General features: G+C 51.4%; 4 protein-coding genes across 21 annotated transcripts in view; 2 read left to right on the top strand and 2 right to left on the bottom strand.

Moving 5' to 3' along the window:
* Positions 1-8,831, top strand: part of USP49 (ubiquitin specific peptidase 49) — a 77,100-nt gene extending 68,269 nt beyond the window's left edge. For 10 of the 13 annotated variants that reach the window (XM_061398155.1, XM_061398154.1, XM_061398152.1 and 7 more), the window contains 3 exons: positions 707-815; positions 1,360-1,565; positions 2,545-8,831. In XM_061398155.1, the coding sequence (XP_061254139.1) occupies positions 707-815; positions 1,360-1,565; positions 2,545-2,735 (506 nt within the window). In that variant the 3' untranslated portion in view covers positions 2,736-8,831. Of the gene's footprint in view, positions 1-706; positions 816-1,359; positions 1,730-2,544 lie in introns of those variants that run through there. The other 3 variants (XM_061398157.1, XM_061398158.1, XM_061398156.1) reach the window with 3 other exon arrangements.
* TOMM6 (translocase of outer mitochondrial membrane 6) lies at positions 8,832-10,122 on the bottom strand. The gene is made up of 3 exons (XM_061398178.1): positions 9,995-10,122; positions 9,364-9,469; positions 8,832-9,146 (listed from the first exon to the last, which is right to left on the bottom strand). Exons 1-2 carry the CDS (start codon positions 10,120-10,122, stop codon positions 9,373-9,375), a joined length of 225 nt encoding a protein of 74 aa, XP_061254162.1. The 3' UTR covers positions 8,832-9,146; positions 9,364-9,372.
* Positions 10,123-10,701: 579 nt separating this feature from the next.
* Positions 10,702-17,462, bottom strand: PRICKLE4 (prickle planar cell polarity protein 4). 5 transcript variants are annotated; one of them, XM_061398162.1, is made up of 9 exons: positions 16,745-17,462; positions 15,176-15,485; positions 14,751-14,912; positions 14,475-14,618; positions 13,712-13,819; positions 12,807-12,944; positions 12,312-12,515; positions 11,542-11,746; positions 10,702-11,075 (listed from the first exon to the last, which is right to left on the bottom strand). In XM_061398162.1, exons 3-9 carry the CDS (start codon positions 14,751-14,753, stop codon positions 10,702-10,704), a joined length of 1,176 nt encoding a protein of 391 aa, XP_061254146.1. In that variant the 5' UTR covers positions 14,754-14,912; positions 15,176-15,485; positions 16,745-17,462. The 5 variants fall into 5 exon arrangements, with proteins under 5 accessions (XP_061254146.1, XP_061254147.1, XP_061254148.1 ...); XM_061398163.1 differs by having other exon boundaries at positions 16,843-17,462; XM_061398164.1 differs by lacking the exon at positions 14,751-14,912 and having other exon boundaries at positions 16,745-17,461.
* Positions 17,463-17,592: 130 nt separating this feature from the next.
* On the top strand, positions 17,593-27,295 carry FRS3 (fibroblast growth factor receptor substrate 3). Of its 2 annotated transcripts, XM_061398159.1 has the most exons (7): positions 17,595-17,775; positions 19,397-19,540; positions 21,337-21,425; positions 22,261-22,447; positions 24,603-24,764; positions 25,543-25,700; positions 25,967-27,295. In XM_061398159.1, exons 3-7 carry the CDS (start codon positions 21,360-21,362, stop codon positions 26,879-26,881), a joined length of 1,488 nt encoding a protein of 495 aa, XP_061254143.1. In that variant the 5' UTR covers positions 17,595-17,775; positions 19,397-19,540; positions 21,337-21,359; the 3' UTR covers positions 26,882-27,295. The 2 variants fall into 2 exon arrangements, with proteins under 2 accessions (XP_061254144.1, XP_061254143.1); XM_061398160.1 differs by lacking the exon at positions 19,397-19,540 and having other exon boundaries at positions 17,593-17,775.
* Positions 27,296-27,719: the final 424 nt, after the last annotated feature.

Below are 27,719 nucleotides of genomic sequence, written 5' to 3'. Positions count from 1 at the left end.
ACAAAACAGTGAAGTTTATTTTCTAAATATTTGTATAGGCCACAAGCAAGTCATGTGGGGGAAAAAATCTCTAAATACACTGTCCTTTGGTAATCCTGTGCCTCTTGCATGCATGCATGCTCAAACACTAAGTCGTATCTGACTCTTTGCGACGCCATGGACTGTAGCCCACCAGGCTCCTCTGTCCATGGGATTTCCCAGGCAGAAGTACTGGAGTGGGTTGCCATGTCCTCTTGCAGGGTATCTTCCCAACCCAGGGATCGAACCTGCATCTCCTGCCTTGTCAGGCAGATCGTTTAGCACTGAACCACCTGGGAAACCCCGTGTCCTCTTACCCTTTCCCTAAACCCGAGATACATGCATTATCCCCCATTTCACAGGAAAGGAAACTGAGATTCCTTTCAAAGTGGGAAGGACAAAGGAGGCACCTTACAACTGCATCAGCCTTCTTGAAGCGGCCATCCCCAGAGAGCCACACAGTCGTTTCTTTCATCTCAGCCAGAACTTCCGTGGCCATACCATGTGGGCATGTGAGGCTGGGAAATGCAGTCTCAGAGAGGGTCACATTGCTGCCCAAATGAAACTGAGGTTGAAGTACTGAGAAACTAGGAGAATGCGTATTGGGTGGCAAGTCATTGTCTCTGCACGGCTCGGAAAGAATGAGTCTCCTCACGACCCATGTCTTATACCTTCCCAAACCATCTAGGCAAACGACGAAAATCCAATCCAAAACCCCTTGTTCTGAGTGAAGCTAGAAAGCAGTTAATGATCTACAGACTACCTCAGGTCCTCCGGCTGCACCTTAAAAGATTCAGGTGAGCTTGCTCTGGGGCATCCCAGGTGGCTGGTGAGCTATGGCAACAGCTACTTCAAAGACTTGGGTGAGGGCAAATGTCTTTGGTGCTGGGGGGAGAAGCCTGCTCCCTGGAGTCCTTAGGCTTTCCATGGAGTGTATGGTACCTGCCCGGTGAGGCAAGCGGATGTTGGGGGCCATGACGGGGCTTCTGCTCTCACAGCCCTGTTAAACCAGCTAGGCTGCAGTGGGTGTCTGTACTTGAAAATTTAATAGCCTCACTTGGGCTTATATAGAGCCATCTTCAGAATAAAGTATGAGATAATCTGTGAAAAGAAGGGTAGAAAGTAAACTATAAAGAGTATTGCCTGGATTGCTTGTTTAGAGATTTCTGGTTTCAGAGAACATCTGAATGTTCACAGAAAATACATGTGAACACTGAGTACCCCTGCCTTGCTGTGAAAACCAAATCCAGGTTAAGTTTTCTCCACTTCCGTTTTACCTACCTCTGCCTATGATCACACATGCCATTTCTTACTGGTGAGAAGTTTATATCCATGTTACAGGTGGTCTGGCCGTAATCACCGAGAGAAGATTGGGGTCCATGTCGTCTTTGACCAGGTATTAACCATGGAACCTTACTGCTGCAGGGACATGCTCTCCTCTCTTGACAAAGAGACCTTTGCCTATGATCTCTCCGCAGTGGTCATGCATCACGGGAAAGGGTTTGGCTCAGGACACTACACAGCCTATTGCTACAATACAGAGGGAGGTGCGTGCGCTTTACTCTGTGGGGTGGGGGACACCAAAAAGGGTTGGTTTGTCCACATTTCATTCCTCTCCTTTTATTTAATCTGTAGGGGGATAGTACATACATTAAAATCCAGTGGAAAGAATTATGAAAGGTGGATTCAAATTTTGACTATATCACTAAGTGACAACATATAACTCTTCTAAGAATTGACGGGAACTAACATGTAAAAGTGCTGAGCATGGTGCCTAGCACATAATGGTCAATTAATGCTAGAGGTTATAGCTGTTGTTCATACTTCTGCTGCAGACCTGTTTCCTTCTTGGTTTTACATAAACAGTGTGACCTAGCTATGTTGTGGTCATATTCATACTGTGAGTCTCATTAGCATCAGCCCATAGTAAAGCTGAGGACACTTTCTGAGCACTTACAATACTATGTCCTGATTACCTCCCTTAACATGGGAGGTGTGAGGATCCAAGGGCCCTTCCAAGGAGCTTTCTTTCAGTCCTTGTCCCCCAGAGCAGAGCCTCCCAGCTACTGTGCTAAGGCAGGTGGGTTATGGATGTGTTTCTAATAGTTTACCCATCTTGAACCCCTCAGCCCTTGGGGTGGCTACCAGAGTGAGCCTGTGAAAAATAACTTTATTCCTTCTAAGTTTCCTTTCCTTCCGTACCTTTGTCTATGTACATTTTCCCTCTCCCCCTTTTTTTCACATCTCTTAGCCCCCAGTCTGTCTTTGTAGACGTCCCTAATGGGCAGTGAAAAAGCCTGAATGAAATGAGGACAAAAATTAGTCAATACTGTAAGCAGTATTGTGGTGGGGCTTGTGGGGCTAAAACCAATGGTTTCATTTACTTAACTCTTCCTCCACCACCACCAATCAAAGGTTGGATCTATTCAGAACTTCTCTGTCACTTTTTTCATCTCCTCGTTTGCCTGCTGATTCAAATTTAAGTTGGGTAGTCATATTCTCTCTTTCTTTCATTTGGTTTCCTAGGTTTTTGGGTCCACTGCAATGACTCAAAGCTGAATGTATGCAGTGTCGAGGAAGTGTGCAAAACTCAAGCCTACATCCTTTTTTACACTCAAAGAACAGTTCAGGGCAATGCAAGAATCTCAGAAACCCAACTCCAAACTCAGGTGCATTCCAGCAACAACGATGAGGGCAGACCACGGACCTTCCCCTGAATGGGAGGCACATTATCAAGGACTGACTTGCTTTTAAACTCTTGGTATTGGTACATCTTTCCTCTTACAGGAAATAAGGTTTACTACAGGAACAGATCACTAGGTTTGCCTCACTGGGTTTAGAGCAGAAGGTGCTGGGTGACTGGTGTCCTATCACAAAATCTGTAGTCACTTTCTTTTAAATGGGTTTAGAAAATTCCCTCCTTTGTTAAAGCAAATCAAAAAGAGTAACTTCTATGAAGACTCTTTCAACAGTTGCTTCTGAATATAGAGGGATCGGGGTGGAGGAAAGAGGGAGTGAGTTTGTCATATCCAGCTGTGTTTTCTTCCTATTATGTGATTCCCTTGCTAATCAGGACCCCTTGCAGCACTGGAAGAGCCTCCTGACGTGAGCAGCCTTCGGCAGAGCACTGGAGAGCAAGGAGGGGCCCTGGGCTGGCAGCTTGCTGGACAGGATTGGTTCCAAGGCGGGAGGTGAAGTCAGGACTTTTTCCTACAGAGGAAGTAGTCCTCAAGGGTTGAAAATTTAGAGACTTCCTTTTTTAGGAGATAGCAGTTGAAGAATGGAAGGAGGTGCATGGAGCAAATTTCTCCATGAAAAATGGGAGGTTTTTCACGTGTCATATTCTCCCTGGCTGCTGCTGTCATTTAATCATTCCACATCTTCTGAGATGGCACAAACATCCCTTCATTCTAAAGAAGGAGCAGTTCATATGGGGAAGCAAGAAACTGGTACATGACATGCTCTTTGTGGCACACTGAGCCTAAACGCACTCCTGGATACCCAGTTCTGTAGCAAACTCCTGGTTCGGGTCTGGGGCAAGCACATAGTTTGGTTTAAATTGGTCTTTTTAGGTCAGGTTTCTGAAGCTTTCTCAGAACTCAGAGGGGGGCGGTGGGGGAGCCAGTGGTCCAGGGCTTATCGAAATGCCTGTCCCCCATTCTCACCTTGGTGCAGCATGCAGCTTTTCTTTACCTGCAGCTTATTTCCTGTTCACAAGGTGTGGGAGCTTTTGCTTTTCGAAGGCTTAGGACTCTTCCTCCTATATGTCTGAACAGTTTATTGTTGACAGCCCTGGCCGGTTTCCTCCAAAATCTAATCCCTACGGTTTCTTTACCCACCCACCCTCAGTCCATCAGAGAAAAAAAGTGTCCTGTCCTTCACTTCAGTGCTAGTAAGATATAGCTTTCTTTTTTAAACTGGGTCAGTTTCTAAGTGGCATGAAATTGCCCAGATGGAAGCCCTCTGCCCTGTCAGGCATCACTGAATTTCCCTCCTCAGTCCTTCACTTCGACTCACTAGTAAAAGTGAATGTGTACTGTAACTCCCACTGTGGGAGTGCCACAGCACCTCAGCCCGTCACTCGGGATGCTCATCTTTTGACTGTGTCATACTAACATTCAGTTCAGGTAGAAGTACAGCTGTCACCTGAAGGGAGTAGGTGTGAAGAAGTTTGGGGAGGGGTGGGAAGTTGGGAAATGAGAGGCTAAAGGATGAGGGGTGTAGCTTTAGCAATGTTGAAGGGCCACATTTCCCAAGCAGATCTGTATAGCATTTGCTGTTGACCTCTTTTGAGATGAATTCTCCTATAGGACCTACCAGACAGCACTGAGATTTGGAGGAAATCAGACAGAAGATGGCTCACTGTGATAATAAGGAAAGGGAGTGACTATACTTTAAATTAAACTTGCTTTTTCCAACACTGTGAGGTTTCTGTAATATTTAGCTTTTATTTGGAAGCGATAGCGTATGGCATTTTTTATGCTATTTGGTTTATATTGTCTACTGCAGGCTTCTTTGTACAAGCTTGGCCCGGGCTTACCCTCACCTGGACACTGTTTTAAAGTGTCACAGCCGCCCATGCTGCCAGAGGCTCTGATACGAGACTATAGTCTCTAGATCCACATTTTTAAGTTGGCGTGATTGGTGATGACCTTTTGTGGTAAAAGAAAAGCGCACTGACTTAAAAAAAAAAAAAAAGTAAAAAGGGAAGGAAAATATAAATTGTGCCTCATCTTTCACTGAATGCTATATTTATTATTCTAGAAAAAGAGAACTGACAAATAGAGAAATACTATACAGCATCTACTAAATCCCTCAGGCTGTCCCGGGCGGGAGGAATAAGAAAAATAAACATCTCATGGAAAATTAAAACATTTTCAAATTTAATTTTAAAAAAGTTTTATACCAAAAGAATTAAGCAGACTAAGGACTTTGTATTAATAGGGTAAGTGCTTCAAATTAATAAAATCATTTAAAGTGAGTTGGAACAGAAACCAGTACCAGAGTCCTCAAAGAGCTGCACACACTTGAAGGTGCCCCTGCAGTCAGACACCTCAGGTACCCAGAGGCAGCAGCAATAGACGCTGTTGAGAAGTTAGTATTTATGGAGATTTTTATTAAAGAAAAGAATTTCCTGCTGCCTAAGCCAATGGCTGTTGTGAGGGAAATGTCCCTTTGCCTTTAATTTATTTACATACTGGAAGTATATGAGTTTCTTAGTTGCATCTTACTTTAAGTCAAAACATTGTAAAGAAGAAAATAAGAACCAGGTGGAAGTTGACTAGATGCTGCCAAATCAAATCCAAGATCTCCTAACTGAACCTTACGGGCCTGCTTCTCTCCCAGACAAGTAGTTACATCCCTGTTCTAGGAACCCTTTGTGGTTGGCTGGTGTGTTTACTTCCTGCTGTAGCCAGCCAAGATGAATGCACCCTGGCCCTCAAAATTTTACCTCAATCTAGCTTGACCCTCATACTTGTGGTTGCCTCGGAGACAAGCATTCGTGCTAGTGTTAAAAAAAATTACAAATGCCCTCAATGGCTAGGAACTGACGCTAAGATGGCAAACCTCTTGCCTGCTTTGATCCAGTCCCTCTCAGGCTGACGGACAGTGCCGCATTGTAAAGAATTTCCAGATGTCTCTTAAATGTCATGAATAAAATTGGGAACTATAGAAGTGTTAATGTGTCCTATGGACTCAATAGCAGAGTTTATTTTTGTTTTTAATGTCAAGGTTTCTAGAGTCAACGATTGTATGAGTTTTCCCCTCTGGCTATGATTACAGTTCCATCCAAGTGTAAGAAGTGATGAAGTGGGTTGGCGGGCAGTGGGCACAGCCCTAGCCAGGTCCCAGCGTAAACGTGAGAGGCTGACAGTAGTACAGAATGAACACTTGGGGGTGTGGGGGTGGGGTGGGGTATGGGTGGGCAGGGAGGGAGAAGGGAGTTTGTTTTATGTACTGATAAAGCTTTGTGAACTAATTTTATACAATTCATAAAATTTGGTGCCTTGTACCTAATTATGGTTTGCATGGGATTGAAAAGATTAAGGGAAAGGATTCTTTCTTGTCATTTCAAGTGGCAAATGGGTCTGTATAGTGTAAAGGACATTTGGTATCACTTTTTAAAAACATTTCGTATCTTGTGTGTGTGAAAGCAAATTATTACCAGCAAGTTCTGAAAATTCTACTGTAATGTCCAAAATCTTTGTGTTTGATTATTCATCAATGTCTCCTTTTCAAGGCAAACTATATACCCTATTCTTTTTTACCACCCCTTATGTTCCGAACATTAACTCAGGCCTTTTTAAAAATCAGGCTGGGAGGGCTTCCCCTTCCTAAACATATAATGTATCCCTATCTAAGGTTTTATCTTTTAAGTGGAAGGGTTACTTTTCCAGCTGGTTGGGAGAGCACAAATGTTCAGAAAAAGGTATTTTAGTTTTTCTAATGCTAGGCAACATAGTACAAGTCAAAAACCGTTCCTCCTGAAGTGGTACCTTCATTAGTTCTGAAGTTCTTTTGCACAAAGTTTCAGGAAGCAGTGTAAAACACAATCCCCTATATGTGAACCTTTAGATTGTAAGGTAAGCCAGTGCACTGTGTAATATGCAAAAAAGAAGGCTCAAAGAACCTGTCCCAGCAACCCAGTCCCACTGACGGGGACGATACTGAGTAGCTGTGGACGAGAAGACCCGGCCTGCTCACCTGGAGGGCTGTAAACAGCGTGTTCCTTTTACTCCCACCTTAAGGTTTCCACTGAGCTCCTGAGTCTTCACCAAAGGGTGTTTAAAAAGCTTACTCAAAGCACATTTGATAATTGGGTCCCTCAGCCTAATGACTGGCCTAATTAGGTGAGGAGGTTGTATCTTTGGAATAAAACCGCCCACGGCCACTTAGTTTCCTTACCAGGTAAGTATGCATCTCCCTAGTGGTTGATTCTTTTTTGAAGTTAGCACTAAAATTGAAAAGCGCCTTCTAAATATGACTGTGAGTTTAGTTTCTATCTTTCATGTTTAAATTAACCATTTTCTTGGTCTAGGACTTTGACTTTAACCACTGTGTATTCAACCCAAACACTGCTCTAAGCACACCTCAGTCACTAGAGCACTGAAGTGAATGGTCATTTTTGTGGACTGTTTCCATACTAACTTCTGCTGGTATGTTTCTATTTCAGATCTAACTAGGTAGTGTAGGAGATTTTCATAATAGTGTTAAACTAGCCTGGGCTGAACACCTCATGACAGGATGTAAAACTGACTTCCCTTGAGGAAAAATGTGTTGAAATGGTGAAAGCTAGGATTTTCATTTACAGAATCATAATTATCCATCAAAATTTGGTGTAGATTTGGTAGTTTTAACCTGCTAAATTCTTACCGCTTTCAGGAATTAAGCCAGTTGAAATGAAACTTTACCTTATCAGCTTATGGCTTTATAAACCAACAGCAACACTGTTACTTGAAGCTAAGACATTACAAGTGAAACTTGAATTATGCTTTTGGAAGCTGCCATGTCCTTAATTTTGGCCATGTTTTGAATTTTACCTTTGAAAATTGCTATCAAATAGAACTTTTCACAATTATGAGTAGCTCAGGTAGCAGACTTCAAGGACGTAAGTTTCACTGCTATAAAGAACAACAAGTGCTGGTGTTTCTCGGCTTGGCAGTGGTCTCATGCAGGCTGCTGGGGCTTAAAAGTTTCCTTCCTGGTCACCATTTGGGGGGTGATGGCTTCAAACCAAAGCCTTACTTAATGTATGTTACTTTTCCTCATCTTAACAGCCTAGTAAGATATAAACTTGTCAGAGCATCTGTGATCCCTATGTAGATTCTTAAAGGGTCCTGACGTCATGTTAAGCCAGCCACAGGCCTCAATTCATACAGGCTCAAACTCCTTCCCCCTAACAGCTGGGACCTCCCTGATTAGAGCTCATAAGAAGATGGTGCTTTTCTTTAACATATAAAAAGCCTAATTCTCTTAACGGCTTTCTTAGGTTTATGCCAGCAGGTCAAGAAGGACCATTTTATTCTATTTACGTTTAGTGAACAGACTGCTAGAGATAACGCCTAACTTACAATTAGGCCACTGTGGTATATTTATACTGACCCTCCTTCCCAATTCTTACCCTTTAATCCCATACCAGTTCCAGAGGAGACTTGGCACAAAAAAGGAGTATGTGTATTTTTAAACACCTAGTAGAGCAAATCGACCAGAAAAAATCGCCAAGGGGAGCCTGTCTGTATGTCCACACCTTTCTAAGCCTACATCATTCTTTCCATGCCAGTTCCTTACATACTCCATTTCCAAAGAACCCCAAGCTCCTGGACAGTGGCACTACCCTGAATTTCAGGGTCAGAAAATCTCTCTTTACTTGTGAAGGAAGCAGCTTCCGCAAGCAGTGTTGCTTCAGAGCCCACTGTCCAGGCTTCCTCACACCTTGCCTCCATCTGCACATTACTGCCCTCAAATCCCACTGTATTATAGCAACAATGCCTCCCTGGTGCCTGGAAAACCCACCTGGTGCACCAAAATGCTATGCAACACCAAATGGCTTCTTCCCATAGTACTGCTCAAAATGGAAATTCCTCAAGAATAAGCTATTACCTATGCTAACATCACTGTATGGTGGCTACAGTTTTCATTTCTATTTTTCTTTTACTATGAAGCAAACCATCTGTTAAAATCCATGTTTGGGACTTGTTCCTGTCTCTTTTGAGTGTGAAATATAAATCATGTTTTTATGATTTTTGTAAATCTTGACTTTTTACACCTTGTTTTTGTAAGCTGAAGTTTTCTTATTAAAAGAATAAAATGTCTTTGTTTACACACTTTATTTGTTAAAATACCATTAGATTATTCCTCAGGACAAGAGCAAAGATCATCCCCTGCAGAAATTCAGGAACTATGTACAGCATTTTACAGAACAGAAGACAACACTTTAGCTGACCTGCCTGTTGACCACAGAAGGGTGTCCTGAGTGGACTCAGCAAAGAAAAGGAAGTCAGGCAGGGAAGGGAAGGGAAGGTGCCATCTGAATCAAACTTCAGCCGCCATCAGGGCAAGTCTTGTGATGGTCACAGACTGGAGGCTGTTTTTGAAGGGGTCGAGTACAGCACAGGGGTTCCATGTGTCTGCAATCAGACAACAGGTGGCATTAGAAAGGTAAAATTACTGGAGTAAAAATTGCTAAGAGACTCAAATCCCTTGCAACATCTGGAAACTTATCTAACTAGGAACAGCCAAGGGTCTTTTGTCAAGTCTCTTTCCTATTAGTCTGTGAACAGTTGATCTAAGTTATTTCTTCTCCCAGCCTCTAGGACTTCTGAAAGAACAGTGGTTAGTGCTTACCTTCACAGGCTAGACCCCAGGCTGAGGTGCCATTAGGTCAATGTCACTCAAATTTCTGGCCAGCCAAACTCCAGCAGCAAAGAGTCCCAAATTGAGAATCAAGTTCCTGGAAAAAAACGCATTCCATTAACCCTGTGGTCACCGAGTCACGTGTCTTTGGTTAACGAGAAACTTGGTGGTGGGCGGAGGCGGGGGTGGGGTTCCCATCATCACACACAGGAGGAAACCGTCCCCTCCTGAAGCAGGAGCACTGATCGGTACATAATAGGTTGCCCAAAACCACATGGTTATTTAACATTCGTTTCTACGTCGAATAAGAGCAGGGTCAAACGCAAAGGCCAATTAAGCACTTGTCCAGGGCCAAAAAGCCTGTTTGTTGGCGCCCCCTCCCCAGGGTCCCCGTGAGCAGAGATTCTCTAGACAGAGCCCGGTGACTGTAAAGAGCGCTCCGGCAGCACGGAAATCCTCCCGATGAAGGACCTCAGCAAAGCACAGCCAGAGCCACAAAGATGCCAAGATGTGGGTGGTGTAAAAAATCTGGAGGAACCAGCTCCAAGGAACGGAAATCCAGGGGGTACGCATAACGCGCGCGAAGGGCCGGAAAGGGACCGAGCCCCCGGGCCTCGGTTACCTCCGGAAGTCATTCCTGTCGGTGGCGAAGCGGTAGACGCCCCGAAGCCAGTCCCCCACGTTGTCTGGAATTTCGGGAGCTTCATTTGCTGAGCCCGCAGCGGTCACGCCGGCCCCACTCGAAGCCATAGCAGCACCTCCGCGCTCTGTAGGAACGCTCACCACGCACCGGGTGGGCGCCGACAGATTACGCAACTTCCGGCCTCATACTTCCGCCGGCCACCCGCCAACAGAGGGCGCAGCGGCTCGCGCTCCGTCAGGAGCCTACATAACTTCCCATGTGCGCGTCCGCCACCTCTGCCAGGGGTGGAGCGCCTCCGCGCTCCAGTCTCCCTGGTCGGGTTCCACCTCCAGCTCCTTCCTGGCCTTCGGCCGGCGCACCCGCTCACAGTCCAGGTGTTCTCCGAATGATCACTTCATTGGTTCGGGAGGAGGACGCTGGGGATGGGGCCGCCCAGCCTGTGGGGGTGGGGCAGGGGCACTCTGCGGGTGATGCGTAGCTTTGAGGAATGGGCTTCTCCAAGAGTGTCCATGAAGAGTCATAAAGTGCGCGGGCTGAGAGGAGGCACTCAAACCTGTCATCTCGCCGCTCCTCCCCAGACGTGATCCTGATGGCATTCAGTCTAGGACTTAGAGGGGCAGGAGAGCCTCGCTCTCTCGCCTTAACAGATCACTTCCCCCAATCCCCCCTTTCTCCAGGCTGCGCCACTAGCAAATGGTACAGTGCCTCCTGGAGGTGTCGCTGTCCCCAGTTTGGAGAGAGGCCGGGGTCTCCCGGGGCCGGGGAAGGCGCTGGCCTAAGAAAAAGCCTTCGGGTTCCGATTCAGAGGAAGAGGAGCAGGTGGGGCAGGGAGCGTCCTCCTTGGGATCAAGGGGCGTCTCTAGGCGGCCCTGCGCTTGCCCTTGGCGTGCCTCCGTCTGGTCCCCAGCTCGATACTCCTGCTCTGCGCTGGATCCAAGCATCTCGGTCCGGGTTTCCAGACTGGAGCTGGCGGCAGTGGCGAGAAGGGTTGCCCGGGAGATGGTCGCGGCATTCAGCTGGGCGCAGTCCGGGGCTCCAACTCTGCAGAGCCCCTCCTCTCCTGTTTCGGGCGGGGTCAGAAACGCCCATCTCAGAGCCGCGAGTCTCCTCCCAGATTCGGGCGGGGCAGCGGCCAGAAGCCAGTCCCAGTCCGGGCCCAGCCTCCCGCCCCGCCCCGAGCCGTGCGCGCCGCCGCCGTGGGTCCGCTCCAGGTTCCCGCCCCTCCCCGCCTCCGCCCAGCAGAGGGCGGCCGCGGCCCCAGCCCAGGAGCGAGTCCCGCGCCGCAGCCCCAACGGCGGCGCGGGGTGGGTTCTGGAGGCCCTCGGAGCGCGCCGGCCAGGGACGCGCGGTGAGAGCTGCGGGCCCCGAAGCTCGGGTCTGGGGGTGCGGTGGGGTGGGGGGCGCTGCTGGAGGGGCGGGACGGCGTGGGACCGGGGTGAGGGTCCCAGCCCGGGAGAACCACCCCCCTCAGCCCAGCCCGAGCCGCTATCCCCTTCCCCTTTGATCTTCACCTTCTCCTCCCTTACCCGGGGACGCCCTGCTTTCCAGTGTCGGGGCCGGACTCGAACCCGCATCCGAATAGCGACGCTCAAAGCAGCTGGGGCAGCAGGGGCCGCCCCCCGGCAGGGCATAACGTCCCCCGCCCAAGGGCCCGGCGCAGTCCTGGCAGCAGAAGTGGTTTTCGTGCCAGCGCCGTCCCTCGGCCTCGGTGCAGCGCCGGGAGAAAATCAGCTGAGAGAGGGAGAAGGGAACGGTTCATTCATTCATTCACTCATTCATTCATCCAATAACCGCGCCTTATACCCAGTTGACGCTAAAGCACGTCTCCAGACATTCCCATTTGATCTACTCAAACACTCTCAGACGCGGGGAGGGCTGATTGGATTAGCCAGGATCCCCCAGCTAGCAGGTGGCACATCCTGAAGAAGTGCGACCCGGGTCGCCTGGACGCCCAACCCAGGTTTCCATACTGCCTCTTGTGCAGACACTGAACGAGTTCCTCGCTGGAGCAGGCACAGCACTAGCGTACTGAGATGATCGTCTGTCTTAGAGTCCCTGCTCTGGAGAAATTCAGTTCAAAAAAACTGGGGGACTCTGCTTGCGGTGGGGAAGGGCACAAAGGCAACGGGCCCCAGGTGCCCAGAGCTCAAAAGTCAGAGCAAGGTGAATACAGAAGTCCCAGGCTGGTTTCCAGTTCTCTGTACCCTACTCCGTGCTACGGAAAGAGGCATCCCCTTGCACCCTGCCACTCTTAACCCTGGGCAGATGCCTCCAGCCCCTCCCTTCAAGGTTGTACCTGGTCACAAGCCGGGCAGCGCGGCCGCAACAGCTCTGCGTGATGACGGCCACAGTAAAGACGCCCATCGTGGTAGAAGTAGATGAGGTTGATCAGGGCCTGGCCACAGGCCTGGCAGGCAAAGCAAGCCCGGTGCCAGCAGCGCCGCTCTCCTGCCCGAGCTGCGAACACTCCGTACTCCCCTGGCCTCAGCCGCTCCCTGCACTGCGGGGCGTGGGTGCTGGGCTGGTCACAGGATGTGTATGCCACCCTCCAGGCTCTTCCATCCCAACCCCAACCTAACTGTTCTTCCCACACCTCCGGCAAACCCACCTCCACTGCAGGCTCCACCAAGAACCCCTACATTTGGTTTCCCTTTTTCCTGAATGTTGCCAAACTGTCAATCCCCAAACCCCTTTTCCTCTCTGGAGTCCCCAAAGCCATCCCCTTCTGCAGCAGTGAGAGGGCAAAGAGAGGAGGAAGAGGAATATGGTAGCCAGGTTGGGTGTTACATACATTTTCACAGGTGCATTCTTCAAGCTTGAGAGGTACCAGGCGGGCCACCCCCTGTCCCAGGGCCTCCCGCCTCCGTTGCGCACAGAAGAGCCGCAGCTCGGCCAGCTCCTCCTCCCCAAGGGCCAGGCAGTAGCGCTCCTGCAGAAATAGGTGTCCACTGTAACTGGGAGAGCCCCAGGAGGCAAGATTGAAGTTTGACTAGCGAGAGGAGGTTTAGTTGTTTGGTCAAAGAAAGACTGTAAAACCTCAAGGAGCTGCAGGAAATAACAGCACAGATGAGCACTGAGGAGAGGGAAGAGAGGTGGAGTACATCCACCTGTGTCTCATTCCCCCAAGGAATGGTGATCTCTCAGGTCCTGACAGCCCCGTAGCACTTAGCCCATCTTCCTGTACTGGCTTGGCCAAAATGTTCATTCAGGATTTTCCGTAACATCAAATGGAAGAACCCAAATGGACTTTTTGACCAACCCAGTATTTAGATCCTGGCTCCCAATGAGCTGTAGCTCACTATCACTTCCCACTGGATTTCCCCTATTCCATATTCTCCTGCCTCACCTCCCCAGTTGAATTGTAAGCCTTTAGGCTGGGCACACATAGGGGCCTCAATAAATACTTAACCACCATACGCTCTACATTTGTACATTCCATTATCAGGTTCAAAAGCTGGTCATGTTCATTTTCTCATTTGCTCTTCAGCTAAGTGTGGTGGTGGACAGAGCGGATGTCACTGCCCACATTGTGTAGACATGAAAGCTCAGGCCAGGGGTGGGGGGATGACTTCCCCCAATTAGTGGCATATCTAGGCTGTAAATTTGTGCCTCCCTCCCTTCTGTACCTCGCTTCTTCCCACAGTAAGTAAAGAGAGGGAGGCAAGAGAGAGGAAAGCTGGGGAGAGGGAGACCCACATCACTGTCCTGTGGAGGGAGCTGCTGGAGGAGGCTCCGGAGCACAGGCCAACTGGGGGCTGGGGTGGTGTCCAGGCCAGGATGCCCCCAGCTCAGAACTTCAGGATCCTGAGGAAACAGCAAAAGGAGAGGGGCAGAGCTCGGTTTGTCCTTCCTTCCCCTCCCGCCCTTCCTCCTTCATCGCCACCTCTTCATCAATCCACAACAATGTCCACCCTCCTGCATTTGGAGACTCTTCCTTCACGATCACAAGGACAGTTGATCCACTCTCGTGTTTGTGGTCTCACTGAGGCAGGTTAGCGGGACACACCCCAAAACATCTTCCCTTCTTATGCTTGAAATCACCCCCTTCACTCCTTAGGGCCAAACCCCCGAGGTTCTGCTTTGGCAACATAAGCCCAGTAGGAGAGAATTCATGTATACATGTGAATAAGTTTAAGGAAGCTGAAGAATTTCCTTGTGGTCCAGTGGTTAGGACTCTGTGCTTTCATTGCCAAGGTCCCAGGTTCAATCCCTGGTTGGGGAACTAAGATTCTACAAGCTGTACAGCACAACCAAATTGGGGGAAAAAAAAAATAAGGTAGAGAAGTTGAACCCCTGTGTTCTGAGGGGGCTATATGGACAGGGATTCCTGCAAAGGAAAAGGGTTGCAAGAAGCTGGACACAAAGGCTAACTAACTATCTCCCATTTGGTGGAAATGGGAAGAGGTCCAGAGGATGAAGGGGATGGCAATCTCAGAGGGAAGGGCAGGACTCCTCCCACCTGAGCAGAGGTCTCCTCAGGGTCCTCCTTGGGCATGGTTTCTGGATCGCTGTCTGAGTTGACTGGTGGATTCAGCTCTGGAGAGGCCAGCCTATTTACTCGGTGGGGCCAGCCAGAATTCAGCAGTGACACTGGTGGTAAAGTCTGCATAGAAAACAGCAAGAGGCCTCCCATTTATTTGACCATAACAATGAGCTAGGCAGGCTAAGTGCTTTACAGGCATTATCTCCATCAGTCCTCCCATCAACTACATGAGTTAGGTAGTATTCTGGTCACCATTTTACAGATGGTCCAAATGAGGCTCAGTAAGTGGTCTACTCAAGGTCACAAAGCTAGTAAATGGCAGAGTCAGATTTTGAGGCCAAAGCTTTCAGCTCCAGAGTTTCTGAAGCTCCAACTCTAGGGTCTCCCAGCACTGGGATGGAGGAAAGCAGAGCCCTGTAATGGAAGAGGGAGACGAGCCACCTTTCCCGTGAGCCTTTGGGTAGACTGGCCCCTGTTCCCCACCTCCCCAGTCATAACTCCCACTGTTCCTCACTGGGCACTCAGCACCCAGGAAGCCTGCTTCCTCATCTCTTCTCACTTCTCCGACTAGGCTTCGGCCAGGTGAAAGAACCACTTCTTAGCCTCTCCAGCCCATACCAGCTCACCTTTCCCTATGCTCCAGAAATAGGTACAGTGAGTGTCCCCAGATTTCTCACCTAGTGTTCCTCTTTGCCCCCATGCCTCTCTCAGCTCCTCATCTGGTCTATCAGCTCTTCCAGGACAGGAAAATCCTGTGCTTCTATCTTCTGTCTCTAGTAGCAACTTCAGTGGATAATTCTAAGTGCAATTCTTTAGCCCTCCTCTGGGCGAATCCTGCTATGGCTACATTTTCTTGGGGATGGGAGGTGACTACTGAAGTGGTAAAGGGATGAACCCTGCCCATAACAAGCTCATCGTCTACTGGGTCAGGCATGGATGAAACCAGACAGCATGGGGCCAGGATTCTGGGCAGACAGACACAGCATCCTAGGAAGAAAAAAAGAAAAAAAAAGACTAAACTTTTCTAGAATATTTACTCTGTGCCAGGGGCTTTTCTGGGGCTTCCCAGGTGGTGCTAGTGGTAAAGAAGCCCCCTGCCAATGCAGGAGTCAGAGACTCAGGTCCAATACCTGGGTGGGGAAGATCCCCTGGAGGAAGGCATGGCAATCCACTGAAGCAACTTAGCACCCACTGCATGCAGAGACTTTTCTACCATGTTACATAATCATCCTCACAACAATCCTGTGAAGTAGTTTCTATTACCCCATTTTACGGTTGAAACAAACTGAGGTTAACTAACTTGCCTGAGGTCACATTAGAAGGCTAAGGGAAGCTTTAGAGGAGGAAGTTGCCTTTGAGAGCTGGGATGGCAGCTGGGCACCGGAAGGGATCATCAAATCCCTAGCCTCCGTGAGACCCAGCTTTAGGGCTGGGTACAGGGTTTGGACCATAAAAATTATATGGCTTCCTAGCCCTGAGCCCTCACCCTCTGACACCCTTCCCAGCTTCCTGGCTCCACACCCATCTGCTTCCTTCCTGTTCTGTCCCTCAGGTCAGCTTTCCTGTGGAAAGCAACCAGGATGGGCTGTTCACACCCAGGGCCAGGAGGGGACTGAGACCCTCTTTTCCAGGTTCTGCTGCTGCTGCTGCTGCTGCTAAGTCGCTTCAGTCGTGTCCGACTCTGTGCGACCCCATAGACGGCAGCCCACCAGGCTCCACCATCCCTGGGATTCTCCAGGCAAGAACATTGGAGTGGGTTGCCATTTCCTTCTCCAATGCATGAAAGTGAAAAGTGAAAGGGAAGTTGCTCAGTCGTGTCCGACTCTTCGCGACCCCATGGACTGCAGCCCACCAGGCTCCTCCGTCTAGTTTGCATGAAACCGTCTCACACAGGACCAACGCTCAGAAATCAGTCCTCACCCTCACCCCTGGACTGGATAACTGCACGTTCACTTAGCACTGGACTCCATCTTACTAACATGCTGGATTCCTTCCAGAATTCTCCTCCCCCCCTTACAAATAATACAAGACTGAACCCCCTCCCAGTCGGGCGCAGGTGTAAACGGGCTCAGGAGTTCTACTTTCCTGAAAGGCAGAGGCTAGGGATTGGGAAGTTGGGGGGTGGGGTGTAAGGGATGAAAGATTTCCCGGACAGAGAGAGGAAGAAAGGTTCGAGAAGTTTCTGGTACTGCCAAGTGCCCTCTTGACAGATCCCCAAGTTTTTTCTTGGGTTTCTCGGGGCCCACCTCCGAAGCGGGACGCGGTGTGGTTCCCGAGTCAGTTGGGGTTCCCAGTCCGGCTGCTGGAGTTTAGGAGAGGGGACGGGAGTCCGCTGGGGTCTCACCTTGCAGAGCGCCGGTCTGTGGGCGGTTCTGCACAGACGCCGCTGTCGGGCCCCTCACCCAGTCTCCACCTCCAGATCTAGGCGCCCGCCTCTGCCCGCCCCCGGGAGCTCGGCCCTTCCTCTCCCAGCACCCCCCTCCCCGCCCGGCGGGCCCCGTCCGCCTCTCCCGGGCTGGTAGGGCCCGACGGCTCGGGGAGGGGCCTAGAGCTGCTAAGTGAAGGAAAGCATTTGAGGGATATTGGGTGAAAACGGTGCAGGCTCCACTGCCCCCACGCCCGTGGGCTTAGTCCTGGGACCGCATCTCTGCGGGCGCTGAGCAGACACCCAGGAGCCATCGTTATGCCGGGTCCTCAAGCACTCGCTGAACAGAACGCCTTTCGAAGCCTGCAGGTCCCCCCAGACCTTCCTTCTGGTCTCCTAGACCCGTCCTTGTCTGTGTGTCCCTACTCCCACCTAATTCCCTCCCCCTTGTCCCCAGCCCCTTTCTGGGGGTCCCTTGTACCACCCTTCCCCTTTCCATCCCTTCAAGTTCCTCCCCCATCTTTCGTGTTTCTCCCCGGTCCCGCCCCGGCTCGGGTCCTTTTTCTTATCCCGGGAGTGGAAACCTTTGGTTCCCTCAGCCCCGCCCTTAGCCCCGCCCCCACCCCAGGCTCCGCCCCGTCCCCGCTAGGCGAGCTCTGCCGCTGGCCCGGAGCGCCCTCTGGTGTCTGCGCATGCTCCCTGCTCGCTGCTGCAAAGTCCTCCAAAGGGACCTTCTAGGCTGCGCGCCGGTCGCCCCCGATCGGGTCCGCCTGCCCGCAGCGTCTCGTTGGTGCAGCCGGTGACCTCCGACCCCGCCGCTGCCGGGTGGGGAGGCCTTAGCTCCGGGCGGGCGGCGGCTGCTGCAGTGGGACCCGGGAGCGGGGCCCGGCGCCGCCCGGGCCGTGGGGCGATGTGAGTCGGGGTGCGGCGGGGCGGGGACGAAGCGGCTCCACCGAGGCCGCACCGCGCCTCGCCGCAGTCTCCGCTCCCTCCCGAGGAAGTCCCGGGAGGGCGGGCGGTGGAGCCCCGGGGCTGGGGGCGGGCATCTAGGGACTACGCGCGGCCCTGACCTCCCCTATTCCTTCCCGGCATCTAGAAATTCCCGTCAATTCTGTTACCTAAATCTGCCTCTAACCTCCCACAACCACCCCATCCCCACCCCCGACACACCTTCGCGTGTCCTGGAGTCCCGAGAACCCCTGTCTCCTGCAAATTCCCCTGCTACGCCCCCAGAACCACCATTCTCTCTGGGATGAACCCAGATGCTTCCACCGTCCTGAAATTCCTCCAAGTCTTCAGGCTTCTCCATTCTCCTTGCACCGTGCTCAAATCCAAAGCATTTGTCCACCTTTCCCCAATCCCTTTCACACGTTTTGAGTCCCCATAACCTCAAACTCCTACACCCAGTCCACACCTGTCTCAGAGCAGAGCCTTCTCCTCCTGTCACCCGATGTTACCCCCTTAGCTGGGCTGTCATATGTCCTGGTATCTTTAAGAGCAGTGAAGGAAACAGGAAAAGATACAGCGCCCTCACCGATCTTGCACCCTGCAGTTCTTGGCTTCACCCCCAGACTCCCTGTTGGTGGCTCAAGCCCCAGTATTTACCCAGCTGCCCGTCTTTACCCAGCTGTGCACATCTTCCTCAGCCCGCTGCCCCTTCCAGAGAGTAAGCCAGGCAGAGGGCAGGGGTCCTTTTACCTGGAAAGTACCCAAAAATGGGGAGCACCTGGGGCCCTGGGACATGACCTTGTTCTTCCAGGAGAGTGGGATTTCAAGGATCTCCAGGGTCCTGGCTTGTTGACTTGTCCACCTAGGGCTCAGATTACTGAAATTTTGGTTGATAGCATTTATGTTAAATTATAGGCCTTTTGGAGCTTGGAGAACAGAAAGTCTATCAAGGTTGCAAATGTGATATTGAAGGAGCTTGTCCTAGAAGAGGAAAATGTTGATTTTAGTGGTGTTTGTCCTATGTACTTACTTCTAGACGTGAAGCTCCATAGTTTACAGCTGTTTCTTGTAAAAACTGGAAAGCTGTTTCCCTTAAAGGCGTTGGGGTGGGAGTTGTGGGTGGCGATGGAGGATCTGCTTGGCACACTCTCTGTGATACTTAGCAGCAACATAAAAACTAGAATATTGGTTTCCTGATTCTTAAGCCATTGCTCTTTCCAATACATCTTCGTGTCTTCTTGAGAGATCTCTCTGTAGAGTTCAAGTTCTCTGCAAAGGTAAGGTGATGATCTTGGTATTGGTTGTAACAGAATTCAGAGGAGGTCTAGAAGTGACTTAAAATGTTCTGGCCTGTCTCGGACTTCAAAGTCACTGTTTCCAGGGGAGTCTTTCCCTCTCAGGGCCTACGGGGCTTAGAATTTGTGGTCCCTTTGGCCTTGATCTGTCTTCATTGGCATTTATATACCATTAGAGCCTGGAACGGATATCCCTGTGGGATGGACTGACAGCAAGTCATTTTCATTAACCATTGATGGGTGAGGATAGAAGTTTTCCACTAACCTGTGGTCTCTGTCTCCTATGCTAGGTGAGCCCCAGGTGTGTCACAGGGAGATCCAGGTGACTTCTCTGCAGACTGCTTGCCATGCCACCCCACCAAGAACAGGGGGAATAAAGTGGGGGTCCTTCCCCATGCCCCTCCCATGGTCAGCTCTCCGATGGCCTGGGTGAGGTGAGACCTGTGTATAGGAGCCACTTTTCTGGAATTTCCCAAGTTGGGAGGAATTGAGGGTGCAGGTCAGGATTGTTCAAGACTTTACACTTTCAATGGGAGTTCTAGAAGGTATCTAGTCCCACTGATTCATTTCTTGCAGCAAGTTGCAAACCCATAATTTCTGGTTGGGATTGGTCCATGGGTTTGCTTGGTCCCTTAGGTCAGTGTAGCCTGGTGGTGTCATCTCCATTCCAGCCACAGGCCCAAATGTGGTGACATCTAATTTGAGTGCCACAATCTGGGAGGGAAAAGCCAGATAGTAAGGCCTCTGGTCTCCCGTTTGGACAAAGGGAAATAAACCGAGTGTTTGTTTTTTTAATGAAGAAATGCCTACTCAAGGTTATGAAAATAGTGCTCTGTTTTCAATTTCAATTGCCTGAATATATCTCTTAACCATAACATAACATCTCATTTGAAGAGAACATCAAAAATAAATTTGAGATAGATATTATAACCTCAGATATGCAGATGACGCCACCCTTATGGCAGAAAGCGAAGAGGAACTAAAGAGCCTCTTGATGAAAGTGAAAGAGGAGAGTGGAAAAGCTGGCTTAAAACTCAACATTCAAAAAACTAAGATCATGGCATCCAGTCCCATCACTTCATGGCAAATAGATGGGGAAACAGTGAAAACAGTGACAGACTTTATTTTCTTAGGCTCCAAAATCACTGCAGATAGTGACTGCAGCCATGAAATTAAAAGATGCTTGCTCCTTGGAAGAAAAGTCATGACCAACCTAGATAGCATATTAAAAAGCAGAGACATTACTTTGCCAACAAAGGTCCATCTAGTCAAAGCTATGCTTTTTCCAGTAGTAATGTATGGTTGTGAGAGTTGGATCATAAAGAAAGCTGAGCACCGAAGAACTGATGCTTTTGAACTGTGGTGTTGGAAAAGACTCTTGAGAGTCCCTTGGACTGCAAGGAGATCAAACCAGTCAATCCTAAAGGATATCAACCCTGAATATTCATTGGAAGGACTGAAGCTGAAGCTCCAGTACTTTGGCCACCTGATGCAAAGAACTAACTCATTGGGAAAGACCCTGATGCTGGGAAAGATTGAAGGCAGAGGAGAAGGGGACGACAGAGGAAAAGATGTTTGGATGCCATCACTGACTCAATGGACATGAGTTTGAGCAAGCTCTGGGGGTTGGTGATGGACAGGAAAGCCTGGCATGCTGCAGTCCATGGGGTCGCAAAGAGTCAGACACAACTGAGCAACTGAACTGAACTGAGATGTTGGGGTGGTGGTAAGAAAGGAAAAGAGAGGATCTGAGTGAGGTGGGACAGGAGGAACAGGAGAAAGTTCTAGGCCAAAGTGTCTGGGACTCCCCACCTACAGTTTCTTTGCTGAATCTGGATGAGGCCCCCGGCTGGCACTCAGCTCCTGATGCAGATCTGTTCCTCTAGGTCCCTCCTTTTAGCCATGTTTTTTATGCTGCCCAGGCTGCCCTTCCCTATCATACTGTCAGTCAGAATCCTACATACTTCTCAAGGTCCAGGTCAAGCATTACCCCGAGAAGCTCTCTCCATCCCCCCATCAGCATTAATCCTTAACACATCCTAACTCGAGTTAATGTTTATCCAGTGTGTGTCTGGCCCTGGATTGAGAGTGTGAATTCCTTGAGGAAGGGACTGTGTGAGTCTTGGACAGAGTAGGTGATCACAGCGGGGTGGTTCTGCCAGAGTTCCCCAGAGTGGGGCTTTGGGGAGCTGGCTTTGATGACCTTACTGTCCTTTGTGTTTTTCCCTAGGGCAGGCAGGCTGCTCTGACACCATGGGGAGCTGCTGCAGCTGCCTGAACCGAGACAGCGTCTCAGACAACCACCCCACCAAGTTCAAGGTACCCACAGCCCCCTCCTTTCCCGCGTACCCAGAATGGCCTCCTGGGTTCTGCCCAAGCTGTCGAGTTGCCTGCCTAGAGAAGGTGAAATGACCTGCTGAGCCTGTGGACTTTTTTAAGACTTATTAAGAATTCTCAAGCTCAGGATCTCTGAGCAGGCCCAAGGAAAACAGGCTCAGTCCACTGCCGTTTTTGCAGCTCTTAGTCTTGCTAAGAATGAAGAAATGCTGAGAGTAGTAAAGATTGTGCTTTCATCACGACCGACGTTCACTCCCGTCAGTGTGTCTTTAAATAACGAAAGTCTGCATTGTTAAGTTTGCTGCTTGCTTTGGGAGGCTAAGGCCAGGCCCAGTGGACCTGTGTACACCGCCCACTCCTTCCACTTCCTGTAGGGGGCGCCTCCTCCTCACCCGTGCATCTTGAAGCCCAGGTTTCTCCCGCTCACCAGAAGAGGGAGCCCTCAGCAAGGTCCTCCATTGGGAGAGGGGGTGGAGGCCTTTATATTTGTTCTGCTTGAATTTGACTCTCCCAGGGTCTTAGGATTTTGAATTCACGATGAAACCTTTTCTTGCATTAACATCTGGTCCTTGGATACTAGCCATGGACCGTTTGGGGTCATCTAACCTTGGATGTCTAACTATCTGACCTTAGGGGTCAACTCACCACCCCTCCCTGCACTGCCCAAATGACAGAACTGAAGCCTAGAGAATTGTCTTGGGTCACTGACACTGCCTCATCCGTGTCCCAGTAATCGTGTGGCATTCCTAGTGGCTCACGGACCGACACACACTTGAGGGACTCAGTCATTGACCCCTCTGTCCTGTGCGCCTGCCAGGTGACGAATGTGGATGATGAGGGGGTGGAGCTGGGCTCCGGAGTGATGGAGCTGACCCAGAGTGAGCTGGTGCTGCACCTGCATCGGCGCGAGGCCGTCCGCTGGCCTTACCTCTGCCTGAGGCGCTATGGCTACGACTCCAACCTCTTCTCTTTTGAGAGTGGCCGGCGGTGTCAGACTGGCCAGGGTGAGTACCAGCCCCTGCCCCACGCTGGGATGGGGACTTGTCCACAGGAAACAGGTTCTGCGGCCGGAAGTCGCAGCTGGAGGGTCAGTAGGGAAGTCCATTGACTCGGCAGGTGTTGCCCAAAGAAGGGGAGGGTCATGGCCAAGGGTGCACAGGAGTAAGTGGACTCCCATGCCGGTGCTTTTTCTCTTCAGTCACTGCAGCTCCAGCCTGGGTGGCTTTGTGGGGTCGTTTATTGCACAACCCATGGGAAGCAGGCAGTGGTCCCAGGCAGAGCCTGCATGGGAAATCAAGCAGTTCCTCCTCCCTTTATTACTCTAGTTTCAGGGTCCCTGTTGCCCCCTCAGTAAGAGCAAACAGCCCCACATCATATGCCCAGGTCCCTGTGTATAATGAAAGTTCAGGCAGGAGCGCTCACTGCCTTGGGCCTGTGCAGGGTGGGAATGATAGATTCCGAGAGGTCCACAGTGTACAGAGTAACCCTCACAAGGTTAATCTTTGTCTCCTGTCACCTGTGGACGGTGAAGTGTGATATATTCGGCCTTCCTCCCCTTTCTCCCTGCAGCTGGAGGTCAAGGAGGAGTGGGTTGTTCCATGATATTAAGTCTGGGGCCAACCATTGCTCTTTGAAGGGCAAGCATGGTCTGGGCTTGACTTTGAGCTGAGCTGCTAGAAGGAATCCCCCACAGGATTGTGTTCAGTGCAGCATGGGGCTGTGATGGCAGTGATGGAACTAGTGAGTTCCTCTGATGAGGTCGCCAGCACAGCAGTGCATCTCTGTGGCTGTAGTGGCCCGGGGAGCCCTCCCCTCCATGCACCTTTCTGTGGAACTCAAGAGGCAGAGACAGTTAACGCTGGCTGAGCGGCGAGAGGGGAGGAAGGGGGCTTTTTGCTCCTGGTGGGGTTTAATCCACACTGGGGATCCCAGAGGAACACCATAGATCCCAACACGGGGTTCTTCTAAAACTCCAGTCTTTCTCAGCCTTTTCTAAGCCCTTGACATATCTTGGAATGAGATGTAATAGAATAGAATGAGGAAAGAAGAGTCCTGTTTCTTCTCCTCCCTTCTACCCTTTGCATTCCAATCCTGCAGACCTGGCACCCCAGCTTAGTTTGTCTTTGTGTGGACACCCACATGCACATCCCAAGTAGCTTCCCTGAGTCCTGGTCCCCACTGTTAAAGAAGGATGTAGAATCCCAGGCTGGCCCAACACCCCAAGGACATCTTTGGATTCCCTGAGTCATGCATCCTCAGCCCAATCCTGCTGAGGACCGTGTGTTGCTGCCTTGGAGTTTGAGGGGCTGTAAGGGTACCCGCATGGAGGACCCACATGGTAGCCATGCCATATTTGTCCTTTAGCTAGACAGCCCATCCTTCCTTTCTATACCAGAGTTCAAGCTCCATGAGGTCAGAAGCCCGTACACAGTAGATAGTCACTCTCTGGCCAGGCACTGGGCTAAGAATACAGTGAACAGACAGTGAACAGGACAGACCCTCCCACCCTCAAAGAGCTTAGAGACTGTTGGGCATAGCGCTGAGGGCTGGGGCCCTGGCAGAGCTCTTTTTTTCTGGGGAGCAAGGGGTATCTGACACCATTCTTTCCACTTGGATTTTTTACTTCACTTTCCTTCACCGCTGTGCACACACATCCTTATGAAAGTGATTTAACCTCAGAGGAATATAGTTGAAGTACCAGATCTTATAGCTCAGACGGTAAAGAATCTGCCTGCAATGTGGGAAACCTGGGTTCAATCCCTGGGTTGGGAAGACCCCCTGGAGGAGGGCATGGCAACCCACTCCAGTATTCTTGCCTGGAGAATCCCCATGGACAGAGAGGCCTGACGGGTTACAGTCCATGGGGCCACAGAGTTGGACACAACTGAGCGACTAAGCACAGCACGCTAGATCTTAAGATGATGGTAATGGATAGTGTGTGTTGGGGGAGGGGAGTGAAGGCCTTGAGCCGGCTCCTCCCATGGCTCTTGGATGTTGGAGAGTGTGCGGAGAACAGTCTGGATGCTAACCCTAACCCCTCAGGCCTGGGACTGAAGTTCAGGGACATTTCCTGAACTCTGTGCATCCTTTCGGCCTCTCTGGTCCTCCCCTATAGGATGCAGGGTCAGAGGAACCTTATTTCTTCTTCTCCTTCTTCAGGGATATTTGCATTTAAGTGCTCCAGGGCTGAGGAAATCTTCAACCTCCTCCAGGATTTGATGCAGTGCAACAGCATCAATGTGATGGAAGAGCCAGTCATCATCACCCGCAACAGCCACCCGGCTGAGCTTGACCTCCCTCGGGCCCCCCAGCCTCCCAATGGTGAGGAGACCCCTCTCCTCAGCACCCCAGCGCACACACAAGCATAGGTCCAGGGAGCACTGGTCTTGGAGGCATGAGTCAGGCAGGCAGGTGGAGGATGGCTGGGCGAGCCAGGCTTCCAGGACCATCATCCATCATCAGACAACTCCCAGGGCTGGATAAGTCCTGGCCTGGACCAATCAGGTGACTCAAGCCGAGGCTGGGGAGTCCAGAGCCTTGTATTGACGGATGGTCGGGGAGCAGACAGGAAGACATTGGGTTTCCACGGAAACGGCAGTCTGGAGCCACTTTGCTTCCTTCCTTCTGTCTACTGGGTCATACCCATATACCTTTCCTGACAGCTGGTGCACCATCTCTGCCCACGGCTGTCTGGAGAGGTTCCCACAGTTTCTGCTTGTTCATTCACTGAATCACATCGAACACCTGCTCCGTGTCCTGCCCTGCATCAGCTGGCCCGTGAGGGACAGAAGAAATAGACACACGGTCCTTGATTTTGAGGAGCTTCCCTGGAGCTCAGTAGCTGAGCTGGAATGAAGTGTAGGGTCAGTGACAGCAAGGTGTGCCTTAAGTGTTTCAGTTAAGGCTTTGATGGGGGAAGTGGAGTTCAAGCTGAGCTTTCAGAAGAATTGCAGAGATCAGACACAAGGTGAAGACAGTGGGGACTGCCAGCTCAATGGGGTGGACCCGCAGGGACCCTGGGAGAGCCCCAGGCTGCCACACACACGGTTGCAGGCAGCTGCCAGGTGGTTTAAGGACCCCTTGTCTCCTGTGTGCCCAGCTCTAGGCTATACTGTCTCCAGCTTCTCCAATGGCTTCCCTGGCTGCCCAGGGGAGGGTCCCCGATTCTCAGCACCCCGGCGCCCCTCAACGAGCAGCCTCCGCCACCCCTCGCTTGGTGAAGAGTCCACCCATGCCCTCATTGCCCCAGATGAGCAGGTGAGCAAGTGGCTGCCCAGGGTCTTCCTGTTGGTCGGGTTGGGGGTGGGAAAATACAACACCTCCTCCGGGTGAGGCTCATGGGAGGGAAGAAAGTGGACAGGGCCCCTTCCTGTCCCAAGAAAGGGAGGCTGCTTCCCTGGAAGGTTTGGAGGGCAAGGAAGAGGAGGAGACTGCAGCCCTCCCACGGGCTTCTCCTCTCATCCTGTCCCGGTCTCTGCTTCCTCCTTGCCCTTGGACCCTCCCGCCCTGGACGTAACGCCCAGTCCCACACCTACGTCAACACGCCAGCCGGCGAAGAGGAGCAGCGCCGAAGCCGGCACTGCCTGCAGCCCCTGCCTGAGGGCCGGGCGCCCTTCACGCCACAGGCCCGGGGCCCCGACCAGCGGGACCCACAGGTGTTCCTGCAGCCGGGCCAGGTGAAGTTCGTGTTGGGCCCTACCCCAGCTCGGCGGCACATGACCAAGTGCCAAGGCCTGTGCCCGAGCCTGCAGGACGCCCCCCACCACAACAATAACAACGAGGGCCCTTCGGAGTGCCCGGCCCAGCCCAAGTGCACCTACGAGAACGTCAGCGGGGGTTTGCGGCCAGGGGCGGGCTGGAGACTGAGCCCGGAGGAGCCGGGCTGGAACGGCCTGGCCCAGCGCCGGGCTGCACTACTGCACTATGAAAACCTGCCCTCCCTGCCCCCCGTGTGGGAGAGCCAGGCCCCGCAGCCAGGGGAGGAGGCCGGGGATGACGGTGACTCAAGGGACGGGCTCACACCCTCCTCCAACGGCTTCCCGGAAGGCGAGGAGGACGAGACCCCGCTGCAGAAGCCCACCAGCACCCGGGCTGCCCTCCGCAGCCACGGCAGCTTCCCCGTGCCGCTGACCCGGCGCCGAGGCTCCCCGAGGGTCTTCAACTTTGATTTCCGCCGGCCGGGCCCGGAGCCCCCAAGGCAGCTCAACTACATCCAGGTGGAGCTGAAGGGCTGGGGTGGAGACCGCCCCAAGGGGCCCCCGAACCCTTCCGCCCCCCGAGCCCCTGTTCCCACCACGCACCCGACCCGCAGCTCAGACTCCTACGCCGTGATCGACCTCAAAAAGACCGTGGCCATGTCCAACCTGCAGAGGGCGCTGCCCCGCGACGACGGGACCGCCCGGAAAACCCGGCACAACAGCACCGACCTGCCTCTGTAGGGGCGCCCCTCCTCCGCCCGGCCCAGCCTCCGCCTCCCGCTCCTGTGCCCCGAACCCCCACGCCGGGGTTCAGGGCTGCTTCGCAGAAGGGCACTGAGGTGGACCAGATGCTTTCCCGCACTGGCCAGAGTCCCCAAAGATATCAGCTGCAGAGTCCCCTGGTGTCCAAGTTGGGGACAGGAGAGGGTGACCAGGCGAGGAGGGAGCCGCGGTGTAAACTGTGAAGGGCCCCCCGACGGCAATTAGCACCCTCCCGTTCTGTCATCTGTCGCGTCTGTCGTCTGTGTGTTTTTTTGGTTGAAATTTGGAAACATTTTGTACCTGTTGATTTTATTTATCAGTTTATTTTTCTATTTATTGTTTTAAATGTAATTTAACATATTTATTATTAATATAATTATTTTTAAATTCTGACGTGGATGACGTCACATTTTTAAAGAGTCTTTTTCTGGCATGACTGGGGTGGGAATCCAGGAGGCCTCACAGAGGTAGGGTCTTCACTCTAGGGTGATCGTGGTATTTGTGACCAGTAACAACCATTTCTTTTTCTCCTCTAAGAAGCCCTGGCCCGGAACTGAAAGTTGCCAGGGACGGCTGCTCCGTCAAAGGAAAGTGACAGGGCAACTGGAGTCCTTGATGCCCAAAGGGGATCTGTAAGAAAAACTACCCTGCCCCTCTGAGGTTGTAGTCGGTGGGAGTGGAATTGAGGGGTGCGTGCTGCACCATATTCACCTTCTCTGGACTCCCTCACTGAGTCCCCCTTGCGCCCCCAGGTGGATCCGATTGGGTACTGCCCTCCTTTCCCACCTTGGCCCCACGGGGGACCCTTGATCTTCCT

This window comes from Bos javanicus, chromosome 23, assembly GCF_032452875.1.
Source record: "Bos javanicus breed banteng chromosome 23, ARS-OSU_banteng_1.0, whole genome shotgun sequence".
Classification (NCBI taxonomy): domain Eukaryota; kingdom Metazoa; phylum Chordata; class Mammalia; order Artiodactyla; family Bovidae; genus Bos; species Bos javanicus.
This window is presented reverse-complemented; position numbering and strand designations above follow the sequence as displayed.

Bases quoted from the DNA above. Each gene is read 5' to 3' on its own strand.
- TOMM6 (XM_061398178.1), bottom strand. From the start codon at position 10,122: ATGGCTTCGAGTGGGGCCGGCGTGACCGCTGCGGGCTCAGCAAATGAA. The intron at 9,470-9,994 runs GTAACCGAGGCC...GTTTTTTTCCAG, and splicing joins GACAGGAATGACTTCCGGAG to GAACTTGATTCTCAATTTGG.
- FRS3 (XM_061398160.1), top strand. From the start codon at position 21,360: ATGGGGAGCTGCTGCAGCTGCCTGAACCGAGACAGCGTCTCAGACAAC. The intron at 21,426-22,260 runs GTACCCACAGCC...TGCGCCTGCCAG, and splicing joins ACCACCCCACCAAGTTCAAG to GTGACGAATGTGGATGATGA. The intron at 24,765-25,542 runs GTGAGGAGACCC...CTGTGTGCCCAG, and splicing joins GGCCCCCCAGCCTCCCAATG to CTCTAGGCTATACTGTCTCC.
- PRICKLE4 (XM_061398162.1), bottom strand. The intron at 12,516-12,806 runs GTATGTAACACC...CACGCCCCGCAG, and splicing joins AAGAATGCACCTGTGAAAAT to TGCAGGGAGCGGCTGAGGCC. The intron at 11,076-11,541 runs GTAAGGGAGGAG...CGCCCGAAACAG, and splicing joins GGAAAGCAGGGCGTCCCCGG to GAGAGGAGGGGCTCTGCAGA.